At 42.3% G+C, this 25,913-nt stretch overlaps 1 protein-coding gene across 1 annotated transcript in view; it reads left to right on the top strand.

The window, feature by feature from the left end:
* Positions 1-25,913, top strand: part of SORCS3 (sortilin related VPS10 domain containing receptor 3) — a 650,432-nt gene that overhangs the window by 197,884 nt on the left and 426,635 nt on the right. The window contains exon 2 of the mRNA XM_069567050.1: positions 15-82. Coding sequence (XP_069423151.1) covers positions 15-82 — 68 coding nt within the window. The remainder of the gene's footprint in view (positions 1-14; positions 83-25,913) is intronic.

Raw genomic sequence — 25,913 nt, forward strand, 5'->3', positions numbered from 1 at the left:
CATCCCTCTCTCAGGTTATACTTATCCTGACGAAGCTGTATGACTTCAACCTGGGGAGCGTGACAGAGAGCTCACTTTGGAGGTAAGTGGCTTAGAGGTCCTTCACTAGCTTCTCTGGCTGGGCTCACCTGAGAAACACCAACTGAGCTGCTGGAGAGCATGTTTTGAAAGGAGCAGAAGATGCTCCTGCTCCTGGATGCCCACTTTAATGCCCCGGTGGCGATGATGGCCTCCATCTGTGAAATCCTTAGCTCTCTGCTGATCTTGCTTGGGGCCTGTTACACATTCTCCTTGGCGTTGTGGTTGCTTCTGCATTCATGCTGTGTCTCCTTTGGCTCGACAAACATGAATGAAAGATAGATCAGAGCATATCTGATGCAAGAGGAGACTGTGGATAAGGGAGCCTGATATAGGAAGGATGCTAGCCTTGGCGTGAGTCTCGGCCTAAGGACTGTTTCTCATTGTCCTTTGCTGTGACTTGAGAAGCCTGTGCTTCTGGGCATAAACACACATGAGAATTGGATCTGTGTGATGACTTTTGTGGTCTCTAGCCTTCCTGGACTCCTTCTTTCATAAAATAATATTAAAAATATATTTTATAACTACATTGAAGTAAAAACAAATATATTAATATTGTATATTAAAACCTGTTTTCAGCCTAACATGCTCATTCTTTGGTTTTGACTTTAAAAGAAATGACAGCATTTTTGTGAACCCTAGGCTCTATGTCTCTGTGCCTGTTGAATAAATCAGCCCTGACAGGAAGCTGGGATGGGGAGAAGGATGTGAGTGGATTAAGTCAGAGAGGGCTTTAAGGAAGCCTTGAACCTGACAGTTTCTCTGGACAGGAGACACCACACACTCACCCTTGCATACACCTCCTCACATGCCAGTTTGCTATTCCAGCCATGTTGCTGGCAGTCACCCAGGGCCCCAGTGAGTTTCATCAGCCTTTCTGAGTCGGCGCTTCATGCTCTGCTTATTACATCCGTGGGCCTCAAGAGGGCTGTGTGTCTATCCTGTTTACTCTGTCATTTGTAAACACTGGGGAGAACATGGTCACAAAAGGCCATTCACTTGGTGGTATCTTTCATCCCAGCACCTGTCCTGAGGGTTTCTGGGGTCTTGGAGCAGAGGGCTCTGGGGCATGAGTATCTGTGATCCTGGCTGCTTCTTTATCTGACCTGTTTGCAGAGGACCAACCAGAGTCTCTCTCTTGGGAGGGGAGCAGTCGAAGCGTCTATTAAATATTTAGGGGTTAATTGCTCATATCGGTGGGGCCTGCCTCCATTTGCACAGGATGTCCAAAACCTAATTTGGTGCTCAGTGGAAACTGGCAGAGGTAGAAGTAACCAGGCTGCCTCTCACAGATGAAAGCATGCCTGTTTCCACTCACACAGGACTCCTGGGGAACGAGAGCCTCAGAAACCATCTCCTCAGGCCCTATCACAGTGATGCTGTGGTGATCCTTTAAGCCTGACTCCAGTGCTGTCTGCTTGGTGCAAATAATGAAATAAGCCAGAAAATCCTGTCCTTATAGTGAGAGACAGCTATACCTGGCAGCCCATATCATATTTCAGGAAAGGTTTGGTAGTTCTAAGGGTGAACCAGGCAAAGCCAGGAGTCAAGGCCAGATGCTTAATGCTGGAGGCCCAGTAAGGGACAGAGTGTGTGCCCCATGGACATAAGAGTCAGTATATTCACTAATGTGTGTCAAGGACAGCAGATGGCCGAATGGCCCTAAGGGCACCCTGATGTCCCATTGCTAAGATTCAAAATCTAGCTTGTCCACCCAAAGAGCTCTGTGGCTTTGGGCACTTTATCTAACTTCTCTGGATCAGTTTTTGGGGATGCTGGAATCAAGGACCACAGACTGAGTGGCTGCAAACTGCAGAAATGTATTCTCTTCCAGTCTGGAGGCCGGAAGTCTGCAATCAAGGTGTCTTTGGGGCCCCCTCCCTCTGGAGGCTCTAGAGAGAATCCTTCATCACCTCCTTCAGCCTCTGGTGCCTGTCAGCATTCCCTGGGCTGTGGTATTCCCCTCTCTGTCTTCTCCTCTTCTGTCCCTTAGAAGGACACTTGCCATTGGATTTAGGGGCCAGCCCCATAATCCAGGATGCTCTCATTTTCAGATTCTTAGCTTAATTACATCTGCAGAGATGCTCTTTCAAGGATAATTCCATTGCAGGTTCTGGGGGTTAGGACATATTTTGATAGGGGCACTGCCATTCCACCCACTTCGCTTGTAAATCTCGGTTTCTCTGAATGTAAATTGGAGACAGTACAAATCCCACTTTTGCTCCAGCCACATTGTCCTCGCTGTTCTTCGGACAAGCCAGCATCTTCCTCAGGACCCTTCCACTCGGCTTTTTCCTGGGTCTGAGCTCCTTCCTCTCTGCTCACCTCATCAGTGAGGCCTTAGTCTCAGGACTTGGCATTTCATCACTGGGCTGCATTTTCCTCCCTGGAACCTGTCACCCTCTAGCTGCTAAATATTTACTTATTGATTTATTTATATTCAACCTAACACCTACTAACATCTAAGCTTGTAAAGACAGAATTTTTTTTTCATTTTGCTTTAGTGCTGTATCCTCAATACCTCAAATAGTATCTGGCACACAGGAGGCACTTAATAAATGTTTGCTTGATGAATAAATTCATGGATGGATTGTAAGGACTAAATGAAATATTAAATGTGCAAACATTTAGGACAGTTACATGTGGAGAGGACTCAGTTAATTGTAATAATTAATGATTATTGTAACCCTGTGTATTTGTATAGTTTTGTTTGTAAGAATCCACTAATGCAGGGATCCATGGGATGGAAACTATAAGTGCATGCACAGGGTTGTATTCTGTGCTGTCTAGGAATTATCACAGACCTTCCAGGGTGTTAGTAGGGGGATAGGGAGGGGAGAACCGTGATTTATGAAGTTTTTCCTCATGCTGACTAGGGAGGGGGAATTGGAATCGCAGTTTCTACCTAGTTGGAGATGTGATTTTGCAAGAAAGATTCTCTGAATGGCTACTGGAGTGATGGGTGAGCTACAGTTTGGCAAATGGAAGGTGGAAAAATGTGCCTCGCACAGGGCAAAGGCCAGGCAAAGCGAGGCTGTAGGAGATAAGGGGACCAGAAAGGAGGCAGGGAGAGCAGCTGGGTGCTGGACTAGGTAGGGAGGAGTGTTGGAGGACTCATCAGGTTCACAGGAGGGGCCAAACCAAAGGGGGTTACTTAGCATAGGCTGTAGATAACAGAGTATATATGGTGTGACCTTTCAGGGATTTGAAACAAGCTGGTAGATGTTATAGGCATTCCCTATGGGTACGCATTATGTGAGTATGTATTTGTGTTATCCAGAAGGTTCACAGGTCTGATAAAGCCCAGCTTAGGAACCCCTGCAGAGAGGACAATTGAGGAAAGGGACTGATCCTAAACTTTGTGGAAACTTTCCAACTTCCTGGGCCCTCACCAGGTGTCTTCTTGCTTCTTATTGTTATACTTATCCCTGAAGATCCATGCCCCTATCCTCTTTTCTCTGCTGTTAGTGATGTATTTTTCAGTTAGAGCCTAGAGCACTATGATCTTCCTTACTAATACAGTGAGCAGAGAAAAGAAACAAAATTAAACACACACCTTTTCATTTCTGTGATTTGGTCCAACATGCTTAACTAAGTTGAAATTGAATTTGGTGATTCTTCTTCAATTTTCTGTACAGCAGAGGCGCCTGGAGCAGCAGCTGTCATGACAAGATGACGCGCCCTGCCAGGTTGCAGTATGACATAATTATTTGTCTCACTGAATTAATAATTCAGAAGCCATCTACTTCTGAATAGACAAAAGGCTGTTTAAAAGCAGTCTGTAGCATAGCGGTAGCGTGTGTCCTTGGTGACACCCTTTCTGGAACTCCTAGGTGCCATTAACTGGGGGTGGTCAAAATATTTTCTCTCCACCAGCACAAGAATGGGTGCATAAATTGGTCATTTAGCACAACCATCTGTTGGCATCCTTTAGTCAAAGGACATTTTACATATGGAGTGTCAAGCCTGTAGAATTAATGAGGCTGGGGAGTGACTTTTTACAAAGACCCAGGAATTTGTTTTTAGGGTGTTTTCAGTCCACAGTGTGTCAAGCCTGGAGGTTGTCCATCCATCAGGAGTGATACCAGAGACCTACTCTATCAGACTTTATAGAGGCCAGACCCAAGGAGGAGCAATGAGTCCAGATCAGGAGGCTCAGATCTAATCAGCTTCCTCCTCATCAAGGTAATTAAAAGTGAAGCCCTGGGACTGATGGCCACATTCCTCCACTGAGCCACTGAGTCATCTTGAACACATTTGTTCATCTCTCTGTGCCTCTGTTTTCTTATCTGTCCCATGAAGGTTGTAGCCACACCTACCACATACAGTTGTTTTGAAATTTCATTGAAATGAACTATGTCAACTGCCTTGAAACATACCTGCCCTGCAGCACCTATGCATGGGAGGTGCTCGGAGAGAGTTAGTTGTCATCGTACGATCTGCAACTTGAGCTGCTTCTCTCTATGAGTTCCTGTACCTGAGCTGTCTTGTTCTATCTTTTGCGAGAAACTTGAGAGTCGGCTATCACTGGGCTCAATTTGCAGATGGGAACATTGAGCACTGCAGAGGTTAAACAATGTGCCCCAGATTGTGAAACTAACGAGTAGGGGGAATCCTACTGAACCCTGAGCCTGTGCTTCATCCACCCTGTGTGCTGGCTCTGGTGCTGGGCAAGAGTGGGTTCATGGACTCCTCCAGAATAAGATAATTTTTTATGAGTAGAAGATTGGGGTGATATGGAAAGTGGAAGAGGGAGAAGTTCCTAGAGTAGGAAAATTGCCCTCGAGTGGTTGGGCTGGGATTTCAACTTCTAGGCTAAAATATTCCTTCTATAATTGAGATGGATGCTCTCTAGTCCAGCACTGTCTGATTAGAAATATATAGGAGCCACATAATTTCCTAGCAGTCAATAATGTGAAAAGAAACAGTGGAGATTAATTTTACTAATAAATTTTCTTTAACCTAGTTATATAGAACTATCATTTCAATAGACAATCAATAAAATTATTAATGGGCAATTTTGCATTAGATTTTTGTAATAAGTCTTTTAAATTGAATGGGCATATCTCAATTTTACATACAAAATGCAGCCACAGTTTGTTTAATAGTTAAATATGGCTGTTGTATACCATAGTGCCCAGTAGAGGTCTAGTAATCTCTCTTTCAAATATTATCAGTTCATTGGGTGGGGTGGGGGGCGGGAAACTTTTTTCACTATAGAAATGCATGTCTGTTTCATCAAAGGACAAAAGGTAAAAAATTCCACCTGTTCTGGAAGGAAATTATTTTATAATGTTATGATACTTGGAATATGGGCAATGTCAAGGGCTAACCTGATCCATATTAAAACTCTGGTCATCTAAAATGAAACAAGGGCTGTGGAAATCTGTCCACAGAAACAGAAAACTTGTCACCAGAACTCCTAGGTCTTTGAACTATGATTCTTAGTAATTCTGAAATAATCATGGCTATTGACCGTAGAGTTGAAGAGACTTGGGGTGAGAAAGGATCATAGCAAACATTCTCCTTGAGCCCCAGAATCTTATCATTTCAAAGGTAAGGACGTGAGTTCAGGGAGAGGAAGACACTTTGGCTGAGTTTCTTGGATAAGAAGTCTAAGAGTGTTCCCTGGCTCCTCTATTATGCAGAGCGAAGTAAGTCAGAAAGAAAAACACCAATATAGTATATTAACGCATATATATGGAATTTAGAAAGATGGTAACGATGACCCTATATGCGAGACAGCAAAAGAGACACAGATGTATAGAACAGTATTTTGGACTCTGTGGGAGAAGGCAAGGGTGGGATGATTTGAGAGAATAGCATTGAAAGGTGTATATTATCATATGTGAAATAGATCTCCAGACCTGGTTCGATGCATGAGACAGGGTGCTCAGGGCTGGTCCACTGGGATGACCCTGAGGGATGGGATGGGGAGGGAGATGGGAAGGAGGGTCAGGGTGGGGAACACATGTACACCCGTGGCTGATTCATGTGAATGTAAGGCAGAAACCACCACAATATTGTAATTAGCCTCCAATTAAAAATAAAGAGGGTTCCCTGGCTCCTGATCTCCTTCCATGAACACACACATCCCCTAAATGGAAACTCTGGAACTGGATAGACAGCCCTCTTCTTTTTTCTTTCTTTTTTTTAATTGGAGAAGATTCTTGAGAGTCCCTTGGACTGCAAGGAGATCCAACCAGTCCATTCTGAAGGAGATCAACCCTGGGATTTCTTTGGAAGGAATGATGCTAAAGCTGAAGCTCCAGTACTTTGGCCACCTCATGCGAAGGGTTGACTCATTGGAAAAGACTCTGATGCTGGGAGGGATTAGGGGCAGGAGGAGAAGGGGACGACCAAGGATGAGATGGCTGGATGTCATCACTGACTCGATGGACGTGAGTCTGAGTGAACTCCGGGAGTTGGTGATGGACAAAGAGGCCTGGCGTGCTGCGATTCATGGGGTCGCAAAGAGTCGGACACGACTGAGCGACTGAACTGAACTGAACTGATAGTTGATTTATAATGTTGTGTTAATTTCTAATGTATAACAAAGTGACTTGGTTTTATGTGTATATGTACATCTCCTTTTTCACACTCTTTTTCATTATGGTTTGTCAAAGGATATTGACTATAATTCCCGTGCTATATATATGACCTTGTTGTTTATTCTATGTATAATAGTTTATATCTGCTAACCTGAAATCCCACTCCATCACTCTCCTCCCTCCTTTTTCTCCTCCTTGGTGACCAAAAGTTTGTTCTCTCAAGTTTGTGAGTCTGTTTAGAGAGTCTTCACATCTCCTCCATTGTCAACTGAGAATAGACCATTGTTGTATGGTGTGCAGGCATCACACATCCAGAGACTGGTCATATTCTCACTTATCCCTATGACAGTGGCGTGCGGCACATGCTTTGGTGTCTTCTTCATGCCCTTCTGCACACGTGGGTCTGTGTATCTGTGCTGAGCTTGCTGGCATTCCTGGTCCTTGATTTCGGAGCAAGGGTGCCACTTTTCTTTGGAAGTGGTCCCTGTGAAAAGACTGATTAAGCCACTGCTTGAGGTTTTTGAGTCTTTAGTTTTGAATATAAGTCATGGTAGGGATTTATGTTTCAGACTGGCAAATTGCTTCTTGGACTCAGTTCTCCATGTCCTAAACATTAACACTTGGATTGATAAACCCATTGCCCTCTCCTCAAAAAATTTGCTTCTAAGGTCCCATTTTATGGAGGTAGATGAGCTAGCAGCCAATCCCCCAGCTTCCATTTGTCCATCCCAAGCACTAGTCTCTGGCAAAGGTCTGTGAGTGGCCAGCTTCTGATTGGGTGTGAGGTCCCCACACGAGCTTTCATCTGGAATTCCTATTGGATTAGGGGTCCTCACAGAGCTAAACAAATTTGCAGTTTTCTGGGCATAAGAGGAACCAAGAGTCCTTTGCAGTAGATGGTCCCCTGGTATTGCTATTTCCCCTCAGTTTCCTCTTCCCCTCTTACTCCATTTCATCCACCCCCCACCTCTGCCCCCCGGCAGTGTGAGAATTAATATGCTCGTGGAAAAGCAGCAAGGATGCTCAGCCCTTCCTCCTATATGCTTGGTCTCGGGGCCCACACAGCAAGGGGACTTCAGATCAAGGGGCTCCTGGTTAGGGGGTTTACGTGCCCACCTCCTGGGCACATCCTCCTGGATGCCTTCCCTCTCCTTCCTCCCTGGGCCGGGTGCCTCCTCTGCTTCCCACTAATGTCTCATCCTTACACTGTGTTCCCAGGCTGGGAGCCTCTTGAGAACAGGGACCAGTGCCCTTTCTGATTCTGGATCTACACTGCCAGCACTTGGGCTACACTAAGTAAAAGCTGAAAGAACTGAATTGACGTTCCAATTGCCCCAAACCAATCCCAGCCCCAGCCTTGCCTTATCCTGTTGCTCTCCTTGTATTGAGTTGTCTTATCCCCCCTGCCACTGGGGAATCCTGTGACTCTTCATCTGCTTTGCAAGCTGTTGTCTGGACCATTTATTTCCTCCTCTAATTGTTCTGTCAGTGACCTTTCTGGGGGATGCTGTTTTTTTTTTTTTTTTTTTAATAGAAAGTGGAGAGACCTTTGGATTTATTAATTTTTTTGTTTGCCAAGAAAACTCTGATAATAATTACCACGACTTCCCAGAAGTTATTAGTTTACAAATTTTAATGACACTCATGATTTATTTATGTACTTCCCTCCCTCTACAGCTGTTCATCCCAATTCCTTAGTGGAATTCCTGCTGAATCTGAGTGAATTAACGGAAACAAAACTGCAGAGTGGAATGACATTTTTTTTTTCCTAGGCTGTTAATTAAAAGCTTTCCATCCTATTTGCTAGGCTTTTCATATGTGAGGTCCTGAAGACTGGGTGGATACAGGCTGTGAAATCCTCCCTCTAGAACTGGGGCCTTTTTCTGTTTGTTTTCAGTGGTAATGAATCTGGTGAAAACTCCTGTATTGGTCACAGAGCATTCAACTGAACAGATATTAACTGAGCATTCTTTATGTAAGCAGCCCTGTGCTTATTGCTGGGGAATGCGGAATAAGTATGTTGTGATTGCTATTCTCAAGGAACGTTTAGTTCGGTTGAAAGATAAGATTAATGCATACAAGGAACAGTGTCAGGCATATGCAAGTATATATAGGTACATGCAAAACACATTGTATTCTGTGATGAGTGGCCCTACTGCAGAAGTACTTATATTTTTATTATTATCATACCTCACTGTATGAGGATGTAAAGCAATTCTAGGAATGAATTAGAGGAATGATCAATGCTGTTCATATGTTTTGTTTTGCTGTTTAATATAAAACGTCTTATTTCTCCATTCAGTTCCGTTCAGTTCATTTGCTCGAGCGGTCGTGCCTGACTCTTTGTGACCCCATGAACCACAGCACGCCAGGCCTCCCTGTTCATCACCAACTCCCAGAGTCCACCCAAACCCATGTCCATTGAGTTGGTGATGCCATCCAACCATCTCATCCTCTCTCATCCCCATCTCTTCCTGCCCTCAATCTTTCCCAGCATCAGGGTCTTTCCAAATGAGTCAGTTCTTCACATCAGGTGGCCAAAGTATTTGAGTTTCAGCTTTAACATCAGTCCTTCCAATGAACACCCAGGACTGATCTCCTTTAGGATGAACTGGTTGGATCTCCTTGCAGTCCAGGGGACTCTCAAGAGTCTTCTCCAACACCACAGTTCAAAAGCATCAATTCTTTGGTGCTCAGCTTTCTTTATAGTCCAACTCTCACATCCATACATGATCACTGGAAAAGCCATAGCCTTGACTAGATGGACCTTTGTGGACAAAGTAATGTCTCTGCTTTTGAATATGCTATCTAGGTTGGTCGTAACTTTTCTTCCAAGGAGTGTCTTTTAATTTCATGGCTGCAGTCACCATCTGCAGTGATTTTGGAGCCCATAAAAATAAAGTCTGACACTGTTTCCACTGTTTCCCCATCTATTTGCCATGAAGTGATGGGACTGTATGCCATGATCTTAGTGTTCTGAATGTTGAGCTTTAAGCCAATTTTTTCACTCTCCTCTTTCACTTTCATTAAGAGGCTCTTTAGTTCTTCTTCACTTTCTCAATGAAACTAAACTTCTCCATTAGGATACGAAACTTTTAAGAGGAAAGACTGCTTCATATGAGAACTAGTAGTTCCCATAGTTCTCAGAAACACCTGGTCACAGATGGGATAGTGCATGTGTAGTGGTTAAAGGTTCTGATTTCACATTGCCTGGTTATAAATTTGAGATCTACTGCTTGCTAACTGTACCACCATGAGCAATGTCTTCATTTCTCTATGTCTAGGTTTACTTATCCGTATAGTAAGATGACAGTAAGACAGATCTCATGGAAGCTTTGTGAGGATTCAGTGAGATAATGCATGGAATGCAAAAAATGCGTACTATTTAGTTAGTACTTTATGTAATAATTATTGTTTGTTTGTAGGCCCATATCTTCCTAGCCCAGCAGCTTCTACCAGCTCCAGAGGACAGTTGTGCTAATATTTTTTAGGAGGTTGAGGTGCAGGACAAGCTTAGAATCCTAAGCATGTGGTGCCTGGAAATGTTACATTTCTTTTGAGAGAATGTTCTGGAGTCTTTTCCTTCAGATATTTATCTGTGCTTGGCACAAGGGGGAAGGTTAATATATTTATTGGTTTTTCTACATCAGCTATTGCTGCTGATTTGGGGTGTAGGATGCAAAGCACAATCTGATTTAAGTTCCCTGAACATAGTGTTGAGTTAACTCATCCATTGCTGGTTATTTTCTTTTTACTGCAACTATTGGGGGGTATAAGCCTCTTGAAGTGCTTTCTTACCTCCTACATAATTAATATGGAAGGCATTCTGGGGTCATCCGGTTTCTCAAATTTGGTGTATCCTCAGCATTACTTGTGGATTGTGTTAAAAATCTAGATTCCTGGCCCCTAACCAAGGGATTCCAGTTTGGTAAAGCTGGTGGTTACTCAGGATGTATACTTTTAAAAGCCCCATGATTATATTTGATTTTCAGGTAGGACTGGGAGCCACTGAGCTCTGGGAGCCACTGAGCTCAGAGGAAGCCTGGGTTCTAGGACTGCCTCAGTTGCTAATTCAGTTCAGTTCAGTTCAGTCGCTCAGTCATGTCCGACTCTTTGCAACCTCATAAATCGCAGCACGCCAGGCCTCCCTGTCCATCACCAGCTCCCAGAGTTCACTCAGACTCAGTTCCATCGAGTCGGTGATACCATCCAGCCATCTCATCCACTGTCGTCCCCTTTTCCTCCTGCCCCCAATCCCTCCCAGCATCACAGTCTTTTCCAAAGAGTCAACTCTTTGCATGAGGTGGCCAAAGTACTGCAGTTTCAGCTTTAGCATCATTCCTTCCAAAGAACACCAGGGCTGATCTCCTTTAGAATGGATTGGTTGGATCTCCTTGCAGTCCAAGGGACTCTCAAGAGTCTTCTCCAACACCACAGTTCAAAAGCATCAATTCTTCTGCGCTCAGCTTTCTTCACAGTCCAACTCTCACATCCATACATGACCACAGGAAAAACCATAGCTTTGACCAGACGGACCTTAGTTGGCAAAGTAATATCTCTGCTTCTCCATATGCTGTCTAGGTTGGTCATAACTTTCCTTCCAAGGAATAAGTGTCTTTTAATTTCATGGCTGCAATCACCATCTGCAGTGATTTTGGAGCCCAAAAAGATAAAGTTTGACACTGTTTCCCCATCTATTGCCTATGAAGTGATGGGACCGGACGCCATGATCTTGGTTTTCTGAATGTTGAGCTTTAAGCCAACTTTTTCACTCTCCTCTTTCACTTTCATCAAGAGGCTTTTAAGCTCCTCTTCACTTTCTGCCATAAGGGTGGTGTCATCTGCATATCTGAGGTTATTGATATTTCTCCCAGCAATCTTGATTCCAACTTGTGCTTCCTCCAGCCCAGCGTTTCTCATGATGTACTCTGCATAGAAGTTAAATAAGCAGGGTGACAATACACAGCCTTGATGTACTCCTTTTCCTATTTGGAACCAGTCTGTTGTTCCATGCCCAGTTCTAACTGTTGCTTCCTGACCTGCATATAGGTTTCTCAAGAGGCAGGTCAGGTGGTCTGGTATTCCCATCTCTTGAAGAATTTTCCACAGTTTATTGTGATCCACACAGTCAAAAGCTTTGGCATAGTCAATAAAGCAGAAATAGATGTTTTTCTGGAACTCCTCGCTTTTTCCATGATCCATTGGATGTTGGCAATTTAATCTCTGGTTCCTCTGCCTTTTCTAAAACCAGCTTGAACATCTGGAAGTTCACGGTTCACGTATTGCTGAAGCCTGCCTTGGAGAATTTTGAGCATTACTTTACTCGCGTGTGAGATGAGTGCAATTGTGCAGTAGTTTGAGCATTCTTTGGCATTGCCTTTTTTTAGGATTGGAATGCAAACTGACCTTTTCCAGTCCTGTGGCCACTGCTGAGTTTTTCCAAACTTGCTGGCATATTGAGTGCAGCACTTGCACACCATCATCTTTCAGGATTTGAAACAGCTCAACTGGAATTCCATCACCTCCTCTAGCTTTGTTTGTAGTGATGCTTCCTAAGGCCCATTTGACTTCGCATTCCAGGATGTCTGGCTCTAGATGAGTGATCATACCATCATGATTATCTTGGTTGTGAGAAGTTGCTAATTAATCATCTGCTAACTAATCAATTCATGCCATCTTCTATTTCCTCATAAATAAAGATATTAGATGAAATGATCTCAAGTCCCTTTCCACTCCAGGTCCACAGATGCTGTCAACCTGGGAATTTAAACAAGAAACACACACAGGATTTTTGATGGCCAACAGGTACCTTTTATGAGCTAACATTGTGAGCAAAGCCATCCCCCTTAAGGAAAACTCATGTGCTGTTCATGAACAGATAGTAGCCAGGGGGCAGGTGTTAGCCAGAACACCTGTTCTAACTACTGAATTTAAATTCATTAAACATAAATAGCATCATCCAAGCTGTAAACTCTTTTCTCCCCCAAAAAACAGAATGAAAAAAGAGTTTGCCCTAAATATTGAAACCTTAGACACCTTAACTTTGCTGGAGAATTGGGCAGTGTGAACACTGGAGAAACAGATCTGGTTTGCAGATTTAATATTTTCCTATTTATTATGGGAAAAAGGTTTCTTTTTATGGCCTAGTCTTTTTTCTTCCATCCTGACATGTATAAATCTTGATTTTTGTCCAGTGGCTGAGAGAACGCAGTCCTTTCGTACGGATTGTGCCTGTTGATTGTTATTTTATGTTGCTTTTTCCTTCCTTCCAAATGTGGTGCTGTTTTATCACAATCATAAATAACCTCACCATTGGGAGAAGGGGTATGAAATTCTGCCCATCCTTCTCCTCACCCTGAGCTCCCTCTCATTTTCTCAGCAGTAGATTCATTAGCCTTCTAATGAAGTTAATAAGTAAGCAGGATCAGACAGTTCCTTCTAAAGTAACATTTATAAATGGATTCCCCCCCCCAACTCTCTCAGGTAGTGCCTTAATTTTTTTCCTGCCAGATGTCCACGTGTGTAAAACTATGATGGGTGGGCCCTTGGAATGTGATTTGAAGTCCCCCCCCACAAATAAAGGGAAAAATTTCAATACACACAGAGCCTAGCTACTTTCAAGTTTATAGGAGAGTGAATTTTTATGTACTCCATTCCTGCTTATATATTGATATATAATGACTATAAAGATTAGGTAGTCAAGCTTTCATAGTTACTTTCTCATCCTTTGGAAGCCAATTACTTTATTGGACATGGACTGTAAATGTCATTAGGAGGCTTCTGGCAACTTCTCCCATGAAGACCACTATCCTAGACTTTATTTGGGGAGCCATAAAGTGGTTAAAAAGACCTCTTCTTTATGTTACGTGTCTGTGAGTTTTCTTTTCAGAAATCACTGAACTTATAAGGGAAACATTTCACTGCTTACTTTTGCTTCCAAATGGTTTGTGCCCAAATTAAAGCTAAAATGTGAAATCAGAAGGAGAAAGACAAATATCTTATATTAATGCATTTATATGGAGTCTAGAAAGATGGTACTGATGAAGCTATCTGCAGGGCAGCAGTGGAGACATAAACACAGAGAACAGGCTTGTGGGCAGGAGGGGAAGCAGAGGGTGGAATGAACTGAGAGTTTATTGAAACATATACATTACTGCATGTAAAATGAGATGACCAGTGGAAATTTACTGTATGATCCAGGGAGCTCCAATCTGGTGCTCTGTGATAACCTAGGGGTGAGATGGGGTGGGAAGTGGGAGGGAGTTTCAAGAGGGAGGGGGCATGCATATATCTATGACTAACTCATGGTGATGTATGGCAGAAAGCAATACAATATTGTAAAGCAATTATCCTCCAACTAAAGACAAATTAAAAAAAAATAAAGCAATACATAGTTATATTTTAAAAGATCTTCCTTTCAATGGCTCTAATATCTTAAATTGATATAATATTTGTAGTCATTGCCCACATGAATACATAGCATGTCTCATGTTTCTAGGAGGAATGGGAGGCCTGTGTAATTTTACAGGTGGATTAACTCAATTTCTTGAGTAGGTTGGTGGTCAGTGGTTTCAAATTTGGTGCCCAGATCTAGGCCTCCCAGTTCTCAGCAGCCTCATGATCTTGCTCTTTCATTAGTAATCACGCTCTCCTGGCCTTTCCAGCTCAGCAACCATTCACATTTCCTAAGAGATCTATGACCAAGGGACAACTTCGGGGACCAGAAATGGGTTTCCTTGGACACTTGTCTCAGTGACTTTCATTTCTGGTTGTTCATGAGAATCACCAGGGAAATATAAGAATATCCAGTTTCCTGGGTCTTATTCCAAACCTACTGAATCAATTTCTGGGATCAAGATCTAAGAACTTATGGTTTTAAAGAGCTCACCACTTGATTTTGAGATGACCACTGACCTCAGAGACTTCATAGCTATTTTTATTTCTTAAATGCTTGTGAAGACTTATTTTTCAGAATCTTCTCCCTAGCCCTCTTGCCCTCTTACCCATTTTTCCTTCTGGCTGGCTCAGAATGACAAACGCAATCATTCATGCAAAAATACATAGTTGTACCCTCATCTTCATAGATGACAACCAAAAAGGTTAGTAATTGGAATGAGCTTTGGCACTTATTAGTTAGCTCACATTCTGTCAGCATCAGGCTTGTTAATTGGGCAATTAACACTGATTTCAGAGACTGGTGCCATAGGAGAATGGTTATAAGGTGCTACTCTCCATGGAATTGTGTTGAGATAAATCTGTAAGGGTGAGTTGGCAGCTGCAAGTCTAGGCTTTGGATCAAAAAGTGCAGCAAATGGGGATGGTTTTCAGGCAACTCTGAAAGGCTTTTTATTCATACTTTTTGTTTACAAGCAGCAGAAATCATCACTGGCTTTGGGCCACATATAGGATTTATAGTAAACATACTGGTATAGCTCAACATCTGGAGGAAGAAATAACAACAAAACCACAGGAACAGCAAAATCCTAGGCGTCTCCAGAGACCATAGGATATCATGGATCTGTACATTTCCAGGGACCACGACAACTGGCTTTGGCCATTCCAGTAGATGGTCTGCTGCTGAGTCGTGTCAGTCGTGTCCGACTCTGTGCGACCCCATAGATGGCAGCCCACCAGGCTCCTCCATCCCTGGGATTCTCCAGGCAAGAACACTGGAGTGGGTTGCCATTTCCTTCTCCAATGCATGAAAGTGAAAAGTGAAAGTGAAGTCGCTCAGTCGTGTCCGACCCCTAGCGAACCCATGGACTGCAGCCCACCAGGCTCCTCTCCTCACAGGATTCTCTAGGCAAGAATACTGGAGTGGGTTGCCATTTCCTTCTCCGAGTAGATGGGCAATAATAGCTTTTTATGGTTTAAATTTGCATTTCCCTGACAGCCAATGATGTTGTACAAGTTTCCATGTGCTTTTTCCTCCATCTGTGTATTTTCTTTGGTGAAATGTCTGTTTGTATTTTGCCCTTTTTAAAAAAAACACATGAGGAAATATGATTGAAAATAGACATATTTAATGTATACAACTTGATGAGTTTGGAAATAAGTGTATATCCACAAAGCCATCTCCATAATCTATGCCATAAACATATAAATGACCTCTGAAATTTTCCTGTACTGCCCTCTTTATTTTTATTTTCTGTGATGACAACATTTAACATAAGATCTACCCTATGCCTTCCTCAGTGATCAGTGCAATGAAATAGAAGAAAACAATAGAATGGGAAAGACTAGAAATCTCTACAAGAAAATTAGAGATACCAAGGGAACATTTCATGCAAAAATGGGCTCAGTAAAGGACAGAAATGGAAGCAGAAGATATTTAGAAGAGGTGGCAAGAATACACAGAACTGTACAAAAAAGATCTTCATGACCAAGATAATTACGATCACTCAACTAGAGCCAGACACCCTGGAATGTAAAGTCAAATGGGCCTTAGAAAGCATCACTATGAACAAAGCTAGAGGAGGTGATGGAATTCCAGTTGAGCTGTTTCAAATCCTGAAAGATGATGCTGTGAAAGCGCTGCACTCAATATGCCAGCAAATTTGGAAAAACTCAGCAGTGGCCACAGGACTGGAAAAGGTCTGTTTACATTCCAATCCCAAAGAAAGGCAATGCCAAAGAATGCTCAGACTACCACACAATTGCACTCATCTCACATGCTAGTGAAGTGATGCTTAAAATTCTCCAAGGCAGGCTTCAGCAATACATGAACTGTGAACTCCCAGGTGTTCAAGCTGGTTTTAGAAAAGGCAGAGGAACCAGAGATCAAATTGGCAACATCTGCTGGATCCTGGAAAAAGCAAGAGAGTTCCAGAAAAACATCTATTTCTGCTTTATTGACTATGCCAAAGCTTTTGACTGTGTGGATCACAATAAACTGTGGAAAATTCTTCAAGAGATGGGAATACCAGACCACCTGACCTGCCTCTTGAGAAACCTATGCAGGTCAGGAAGCAACAGTTAGAACTGGACATGGAACAACAGACTGGTTCCAAATAGGAAAAGGAGTACATCAAGGCTGTGTATTGTCACCTTGCTTATATGCAGAGTACATCATGAGAAATACTGGGTTGGATGAAGCACAAGCTGGAATCAAGATTGCTGGGAGAAATATCAATAACTTCAGATATGCAGATGACACCACCCTTATGGCAGAAAGTGAAGAAGAACTAAAGAGCCTCTTGATGAAGGTGTAAGAGAAGAGTGATAAAGAAATTGACTTAAAGCTCAACATTCAGAAAACAAAGATCATGGCATTTGGTCCCATCACTTCATGGCACATAGATGGGAAAACAGTGGAAACAGTGGCTGACTTTATTTTTATGGGCTCTAAAATCACTGCAGATGGTGATTGAAGCCATGAAATTAAATGACACTCTTAGGAAGGAAAGTTATGACCAACCTAGACAGCATATTAAAAAGCAAAGACATTACTTTGTCCACAAAGGTCCATTTAGTCAAGGCTATGATTTTTCTAGTGATCACATATGGATTTGAGACTTGGACTATAAAGAAAGCTGAGTGCCAAAGAATTGATGCTTTTGAACTATGGTGTTGGAGAAGACTCTTGAGAGTCCCTTGGACTGCAAGGAGATCCAGCCACTCCATCCTAAAGGAAATCAGTCCTGAATATTCACTGGAAGGACTGATGGTAAAGTTGAAACTTCAATCCTTTGGCCACCTGATGCAAAGAGCTGACTCATTTGAAAAGACCCTGATGCTGGGAAAGATTGAGGGAAGGAGGAGAAGGGGATGACAGAGGATGAGATGGTTGGATGGCATTCAGTGGACATGGGTTTGGGTGGACTCCGAGAGTTGGTGATGGACAGGGAGGCCTGGTGTGCTGCAGTTACTAGGGTCAAAAAGAGTCAGAAATGACTGAGTGACTGAACTGAACTACCCTCTTAGTAAAATTTTAAGTATACAGTACAGTATTGTTAGCTATCGCTCTGTGCTGTAGAGTAGATTTCTATGACATAATCATCTTGTATAATTGAAACTATGTACCCTTTAATACCTCCCCATTTCTCATCTCCACCAATAACCCTTGACAGTCACCAATGTACTCTCTGCTTCTATGAGTTTCACTAGATTCCTCATGTAAGTTGTATTAATACTGTGTAGTATTTATCCTTCTGTGTCTGGCTTATTTCATATAGCATGAAATCCTTCAGTCTCATTCACTTTAAGGCTGGATTATATTTCATTGTACAAAGGGTGCAAAGTTTCACATTTTAAAAATCCATTCTTTTGTTGATAGACAATTAGGTTGCATCCACATTTTCATGGTTGTGAATAATGCTGCAGTGAACTTGGGGGTACAGATATCTCTTTGATCCTTTCAGTTCCTTTGGATATATACCCAGAAGTGGTATTGTTGAATATATGGTAGTTCCATTTTTAATTTTTCGAGGAACCTTGTTACTCTTCTCCATAGCGGCCCCAGCAGTTTACATTCCAACCAATAATTTTAGTGTTCCCTTTTCTTACATTCTCACAAGCATTTGTTATCTCTTGTCTTTTTGATAACAGCCATCCTAACAGTGTGAGGTGCTATTTCATTATTGTTTTGATTCATATTTCCCTGATGATTTGTGATGCTGAGCATATTTCCATGTTTAATGTTGTGTATCCTCTTTGGAGAAATATGTATTCAATTCCTTTGCCCATTAAAAAATTTCTTTTGCTCTTGAATTGTGGAAGTTCCTTATATTTTGAATATTAAGCCTTTATCCTGCTGATCTATGGTTTTAAAGTACTTTCTATCATTCTGTAGGTTGCCTTTTCATTGTGTTGATTGTTTCTTGTGCGGTGAAGAAGGTTTTTGATGTGATGTAATCCTGCTTGTCTGTTTTTGCTTTTGTTGCTTATGCTTTGGTGCCATATGTAAGAAATCATTGCCAAGGCCAATGTCAAGAAGTTTTTCCCCTTTTGTTTTCTTCTAGGAGTTTATAGTGGTCTTACATGTAGGCCTTTAATCCATTTTTGAGAGTTTTTTTTTATTTTTTATTTTTATTTTTGTATTCTTCTGCATGTGCATACCTAGTTTTTGCAACACTATTTGTTGGAGAGACTGTCATTTCCTTGTTGTGTGTTTTTGGCACCTTTGTTAAAAGTCAGTTGACTGTGTTTATGTGGGTTTACTTCTGGACTCTCTATTCTAATTCCATTGGTCTTGTGTTCAGCCACCAAGTTGTGTCTGACCTTTTGCAACCCTTTGGACTGCAGCATGCCAGGTCCCCCTGCCCTTCACCATCTCCTGGAATTGGCCCACATTCATGTCCACTGAATCAGTGATGCCATCCAACCATCTCATCCTGTCACCCTCTTTTCCTTCTGCCTTCAATCTTTCCCAGCATCAGGGTCTTTTCCAATGAGTTGGCTCTTCGCATCAGGTGGCCAAATTATTGGAGCTTCATCTTCAGCATTAGTCCTTCCAATGAGTATTCAGGGTTAATACATGACTTTTTTTTGCCAGTACTTATTGTTTTGAATACTGTAGCTTTGTAATGTATATAGAAATCAGGAAGTGTGATTCTTCCAACTTTGTTCTTTTTGTTCAAAATTTCATTGGTATTTCATTGGCTTTTCAGGGTCTTTTATGGTTTTGTATGAACTTCAGAATTTTTTCTTTTTCTATGTAAAATGCCTTTGGGGATTTGATAAGGACTGAAGTGGTCTGTAGATCATTTTGAGTAGTATGAACATTAACAAAATTTGGGGTTATAGCTGTGTTTTAGAAAGATATGTTTAGAAAATATGATTTAATGTGGGAAAAAAAGCTATAGGCAAGGATGATCTATTCTGAGACTGCTGTGACATTCTTACTGCTTTTTACCTCTATCCATCCATCCATACACATGTTTGCTTCTGTGCTTATTTATTTGCTTACCTTGATAGAATGCCCAATATTCTAATGGTATTTAATGGGTCAGGAATGAGGAAGGCAGGAAACTGAAATTTAAAATCCCTTTGCTTGAAGGAAACTAGAAACTTCCTCTTCACCCCCCTGAGTGTCTGACTGGCTTTCAGATATATAAACATATGTTCTATACCATTGAAGTTAGAATCCAATGACTGGCTTATCAAGTTGGACCTGATGAAGAGCCATCAGGAGCTAGACATGCCTTACTGGCTTCCTGTACTCAAACAGAGTTCAAACTTTTGCATTCTGAAAGCATGGGGCAGAGGACAAAGGAAGTGATTGACTTCCTAAGATTATTATTCCATTTCATAACTTGCTGTTGGGGATATGGAAGACTGAATAGTAACAATACAGACTGCAAAGAATTTGGAATTGGACCAAATTCTGATTTACTCTGGTGCCTTATATTGGCATTCTCTTTAAAAACATCTGCCTGAATTCTCTAGGACTTGAGAATAGAGTTGTTATACAAGATTTTGTGTGGCCAACAAGGAAGTAACAATGAGCCTCCTAAGCGTCTATGTTTTTTTAAAATAGTTTTTACATATTTACATTATCATGCAATAATTTCACTAATAAAATATTTTTCAAAACTTAAAAATGAAGAGTACTATAAAAACTATATATAATCCTGTTTAAAACTATTGTTAAGTTTTAACAAATATACTTAGCCATTTTTTACCTATACAATTTTACATAATTGTGATTCTCTTGTATAAACAGGTTTGTTTCTTATTTTCTTATAACATTTGACTAAGCATTTTTCTATGTTATTCAAAATGGTTTGCAAACATAATTTTAATGTTTACATAATAGTGTATTGTATTGCTTTTCTGTAATTTACTTAACTATATTTATTCCTCTATTTTTAGAGATTTAGATTGTCATATAGTTCTTCACTATTTAAAAATGTTGCCATGAATATCTAGATACATAAAGCTTTGCTTTTGTCGGCATTTTAGATGATTTTCTTAGGGTAGACTTCTAGAGGAGAAATTATAAGTCTCAGCACACTTGAATTGGTTATGAAAAAGATGTATTTCTGAACCTCTTATGCTGAAAAAGAGGCCTCTGAAATTTAAAGAGAAAAGTTAACACAGTTACCGGGTGCATATATATGTATGTAATATATGAATATTGCATATATATTTACTTGCCTTAGGATAATTAGTGTGCCTAAATTATTGTAAAATTATTGGAATAAGATTGGATAGTAAGATCCTGGGAAGTGATGTATCCCAGTCTCCAAGAAGAATATACATGTCTCTTGCTCACTGAGTGTATTCAGACCCATCTGCATTGATAAGATGAAAATAGTAGCAACCACAGTAAGTAGCTACTCATACTTAGCACTATGTGTCAGGTACTGATCGAAGTGCTTTACATATGTTTAACTCAGCCTTATAAAAATTTGGTTAGTTAAAGAGTGCTGTCATCCCCATTTTACAGCTCAAGGCCAGAGAATTTAAATGACTTTCCCAAGTCATGCACTTAGCAGATGGTAGAGCTGGGATTTGGATCCAAATGCTTGGATGCTAGAGCCTGGGCACTTCATCCTAGTCTAGACAGCCACTAAGGATGACCTGACTGAGGTTGGAAGTTGTTACAGAGGTTCCAACCAGTCTAAGATTTATAATGCTCTTAATGCAAGATCTTGGTGCAAGATTCATGTGGAGGAGGGAGACTACAGGGAGTTCCAACTGGATTTTACCTACAGCTCCTCCAACTCAGGGCGTGATCTGTGATGGAATCATCAAGGGTGGGAACACTGGAGGGCCTAGTCTCTTCCCTTCTGTAAAGGTTTGAAATAGGTCTCATGTCCACAATTTTCTTACTAACCCTTGAGGGACTTGCTGAGCAGAAACTTATATGTTCTGTTCTGTCTTTCCTATTATCTGTACCTGCTTGCCTCTATGTTCTTGAGAATCGCTGTACGCAGAGGTTGAGAGCACAGACTCGAGTGCATACTGCCAAGGTTCACGTCTCAGCTCTTTCCAGTTGTGAGCTTTGGGCAGTAACTTCTCTGGGCCTCACTGGGCCCCACTTCATCATTTCTGAAGTAGGAGTGACGACGGTGCCTACCTCACTGGGCAGCCGAGAGCCACCGTGTCACTCGTGGTGACATGTTTGGAAGAACCCTGGCTCACGGCACATGCGCTCTGTGAGTGTTCAGCCTTGGACTGCTCTGCCTTTTGTCCTCATCCCTCAATCCAGTCTCCTGCCTGCCAGGGCTTATTTGCGTGTTTCCCAGACACAGTCAGCAGATACTTGTGCGGAGCGCCGCATACGCGATTCCATGGGTGGAAAGGGAGCAGAGAGGCCTGCTGCCTGCTCCTTTCCTGCTTTCCTCCAGTGTGGAGGCAGACAGTGACCCAGGATTCTCCACAGAGGGTGAGAGAAAGCACGGGCTTCCTGAGGCACTGCGATGGCGGGAGCTGCTCCAGGGGGAAGGATCGTGGAAGGCTTTCCTAGGGCCACTGAAACAAATATCACAAGGTAGGTGATTTAACCCCAGAAACCTATTGCCTCATCATTCTGGAGGCTGGAAGTCTGAGAACAAGGTATGGGCAGGGATGGTTGCCTCTGAGGTCTGTGTGAGGCTCTGCTCCATGCCTCTCCACTACTTTCTGTGATTTGCTGGCAGTCTTCAGAGCTCTGTGGCTTATGGGAGCATCACCACCCCGTCCCTTCCATCATGCTCACATGGCCTTCTCCCTGCGTGCATCCAAATTTCCCCTTCTTATAAGAATACTAGTCATGTTGGATTAGTTCCTCTCCCCTGCTGTAATCTGACCTCATCTTATCTAATGACACCAGCAACAAACTTGTTTCCAAATCAGGTCACATTCTGAGGTACTGGGGAGAGGACATGAGTATGTGCATCTTTGTGGGGAATATAAGTCAACCCATAACATCTGGGAGGTGCCCATAGCTGGGGCTGAAAGATGAGAGAATTAACCGGGAGCTGAGGGCTTGGAGAGGAGAGAGGGGAAACATTCCGGGCAGCCCTGTGCAAAGATTCTGTGGTGGTTGGGGGTTTCCCTTTTCAAGAAGCCAAAGTAAGCCAGTGAGTAAGTGAGGAGTGGCCTATCAACTGCGGGGAGGTGACAAGAGGCACACCTGTTGTGTCTGGTCAGCTGTTTAAAAACACGGGTTTTACTTTGGGCACATGGAAGATACCTAGAAGGCTTTAAGCAGGAGTGTGCCATCATTTAATGAACACGTTGTATGTGCGCTCAATTGCTACATCATGTCCAACTCTTTGCGACCCCATGGACTGTAGCCTACCAGGCTCCTCTGTCCATAGGATTTTCCGGACAGGAATACTGGAGTGAGTAGCCATTTCCTTCTTCAGGGGATCTTCCCAACCCAGGGATCGAACCCAGGTCTCCTGCACTGCAGGTGGATTCTTTACTACTGAGCCACCAGTGAAGCCTTAATGAATACTATTATTATTGGAATTTTGTGTAATTTTTTACATTACAGATTCTGTATTATTGTGAGTAGAAGTTTTTTCTTTGTTTTGTTGTTCACTTGTAATCCCTTATGCATTTTTCTTTTTATGCATTTTGTATGTTTATCTATTGTTGGATTGCTTGCCTTATCATTTATACATCTTTTAGTACAATATATAAATGGAAAACATTGTTGAATCTTATGCCAATATTTCCCCCATCCTGTTTTTTCCTGTTATCATAGTTTTGCTTTTCATGAGCAAGTTTTACATTTTGTAAATAATCAAATCTGCTAATCTTTATTAAAAAATCACATTCCTTCTTACTTTTATTAAGATTGAAGAGCTCTTACCTTTTTAATCTATTCTTATGAAATAGCACATCTATCTCCTATTTAGGAAATGTGTGCTAAAAATGGTGTGCTAAGCTGTGACATTCAGTTGGGAAAACATCTGCTTGTTTTGTGCTCAATTATCTCATCCAGTCCTTCACCAAAATTTACGAAGTAGCGACTATTATTACTTTTCTTTTTTGAAGGTGGGGAAACTGAGTTTTTAATAAAATGAGTAATCTGCTTAAGTTCACACAGGTAATTTTCACTTTTAACCAAGAAGAACAGACTCATGACTTATTCATAACTAAGGAATTTTTCCACTACAAGCTTCGAGTGGTATCTTGGGTGGCCTTCACCCTATCACTTCAGAGCTTAGTACCCACTTCACAGATGGGAACTAGGGAATTCCCAGCAGAGAAAATGCTTCCGTAGATTTTGTTCTAGCCAGGTTACTACCTCATTTCCCAAGAGCCCTGCTTTTATTTATGCCCCATCTGTTCTGGAATTCCCTTTTCTCTCCTGCTAACCTGTTTCAGGATGTATGCTCTGTTTTGTTGAGCACCCTAGCCCGGCACTCTCTTCTCTCTTGAGTCTGTCAGAATCTACTTTTCTCCCCACTTACCTGCTACTTGGTCTTACCATGCATGGCTTCCTAAGACCACCCACAGCACTTGGCTATGTGCTCTGAGTGTCTGTGTGCTGAACAGATGTCTTCTGGGTAGTCAGAGGACCAGGACCCACTTGGGTGTGCTTGATACTGGTGCGAGTCTATTGAAAACCTGGCTGCGCCCGGTAGCCTCAGGTCCTGCAGTGACTGCAAGTGCCAGGCAGACCCCAGCAGACATTAGGTTCCTGGTGCCCCTTCTACGGTCACCAGCTTTGTAGTAGCAGTGTTTTCGGCTCTGGAGCCTGTCCTTTGTCACAGTTAGATGGTGTGGGATGGGATAAATGGCTATTTTGGAGTGACAGCATGTGTTGGAAGCCAGCCAGCTGAAAACTGAGAATGACACGCACAGAATGCCACAGTTATAAAAATTCACTGGCCATTTTGAGGCAGTGGCCAGATTGTTTCATCGGGCTTGACAAAAGGAAAATTTCCAAGAGAGTGGGGGATTAAGTGAGGGCAGTATATGTTTAGGGGCTGTTTCCATATTTGTTAAGATATCTGAATGGCTGCTGTGCACCAGGAATAGGTACTTTCTGAAATTATTTACAATCTAAACATCTTGATGGCAAGATGTGTAGAGACGTGCTGGGTGTAGTATGAGCTGAGCAGGATGCTCTGTGTGTGTGGGAATGGAGTTCTGGGTTTGCTATCTTGCTCAGAGAAGTCAGGAATTATTACATGATTTTAAAAGTCTTAAGTTTAAAATTAAAAAAAAAAAAAGATTTTCCCCTGCTAGGACTCTGCAGGAGTTGGGAAGTGCTTAGTGCTTACTGCAGCCACGACCTCAGAGCCCTCACAAGCATGGCCTCCCTGCAGTCACTGGATGGACGCAGCACAGAGGGGCCTGTCCAGCCTCCGGCATCTAAGCAAACCTCAGTGGCATTTCATACACAGGGGTGCCAAAGCCACATGCAGTCCCTTCAGGGTTCGGCTCACTCCCGTGGCCAAGACATGCTGGAGTGGTGCCTGGTATTAAGCTCCAGGAAGTTTGTTCGTTAGGATCTCACTGGGCTGTACTATCTTTCATGCCCTTTGGTGTGTGTTATGATGGACAGCCTCAGCCAGTGAGGGCTGGACCAGGGTACTCCCAACATCTTTGCATCAGAGATAGTATTGGACCTATGATTTTGCTCCTCATTGTCCACTATTACAGCATCAGTGATAAAATATGAATGCACCAAGTTTTTCTAGACCTTAAGAGCAATTAGTGGAGTGATAGTGAATGCCGCCCCATCTCACCACAGGCAAGCTGGTGCTCTCTCAGATGCTTTAGAACAAAGCGTCCTTCTTCCTGCCTGGGGAGTTCACATCTGTCTGGAAAATACTGTCATTTTCCTTTTGCTTCCAGTTACACTTTTTGCAAGTCTAGTTCTTCTTCACCTTTTTATTTCTTCAATCTGAGCATCTCTTCTCCAGAGAGATGTTACTCGGCCAGCCTCTCTAAAAGAGGTTTCTGAGCTGGCCTGTCTCTTAGTGTCTAACAATTCTAACTATTACACAACTTCATCTTGCACAACAGAATTTGGTTTTATGTCTTACATAGCGGTTAATTATTTCACTTTTGTGCTACCTTTCCCACTGAACAGAGCTTCACTGAGAGCGGGAATGTGTTTGTATCATACAACATTCTCTCTCACTTCAAGCATTGTGCTTGGCACGTGATGGGAACCATGTGAAGGGAGGGAAGCGAGAAGGGAGATGGGAGGCAGAAGCCAAAGCAGACAGGTTGACATGAGAGTCTCAGCTCCCTGGATGGCAGTTCTTGATATAACTCCTCGTAGATCTCTTCCTTTACACATTCTCTCAACTAGATTGCTGATACTTCCTGTAGGAGAAAAATACATCATTAAGCCTTCCCTCCTGAAAGTGAGGTTCAGAGAAAGGAAGT

This window comes from Ovis canadensis, chromosome 22 (assembly GCF_042477335.2).
Source record: "Ovis canadensis isolate MfBH-ARS-UI-01 breed Bighorn chromosome 22, ARS-UI_OviCan_v2, whole genome shotgun sequence".
In the NCBI taxonomy this organism is placed as follows: domain Eukaryota; kingdom Metazoa; phylum Chordata; class Mammalia; order Artiodactyla; family Bovidae; genus Ovis; species Ovis canadensis.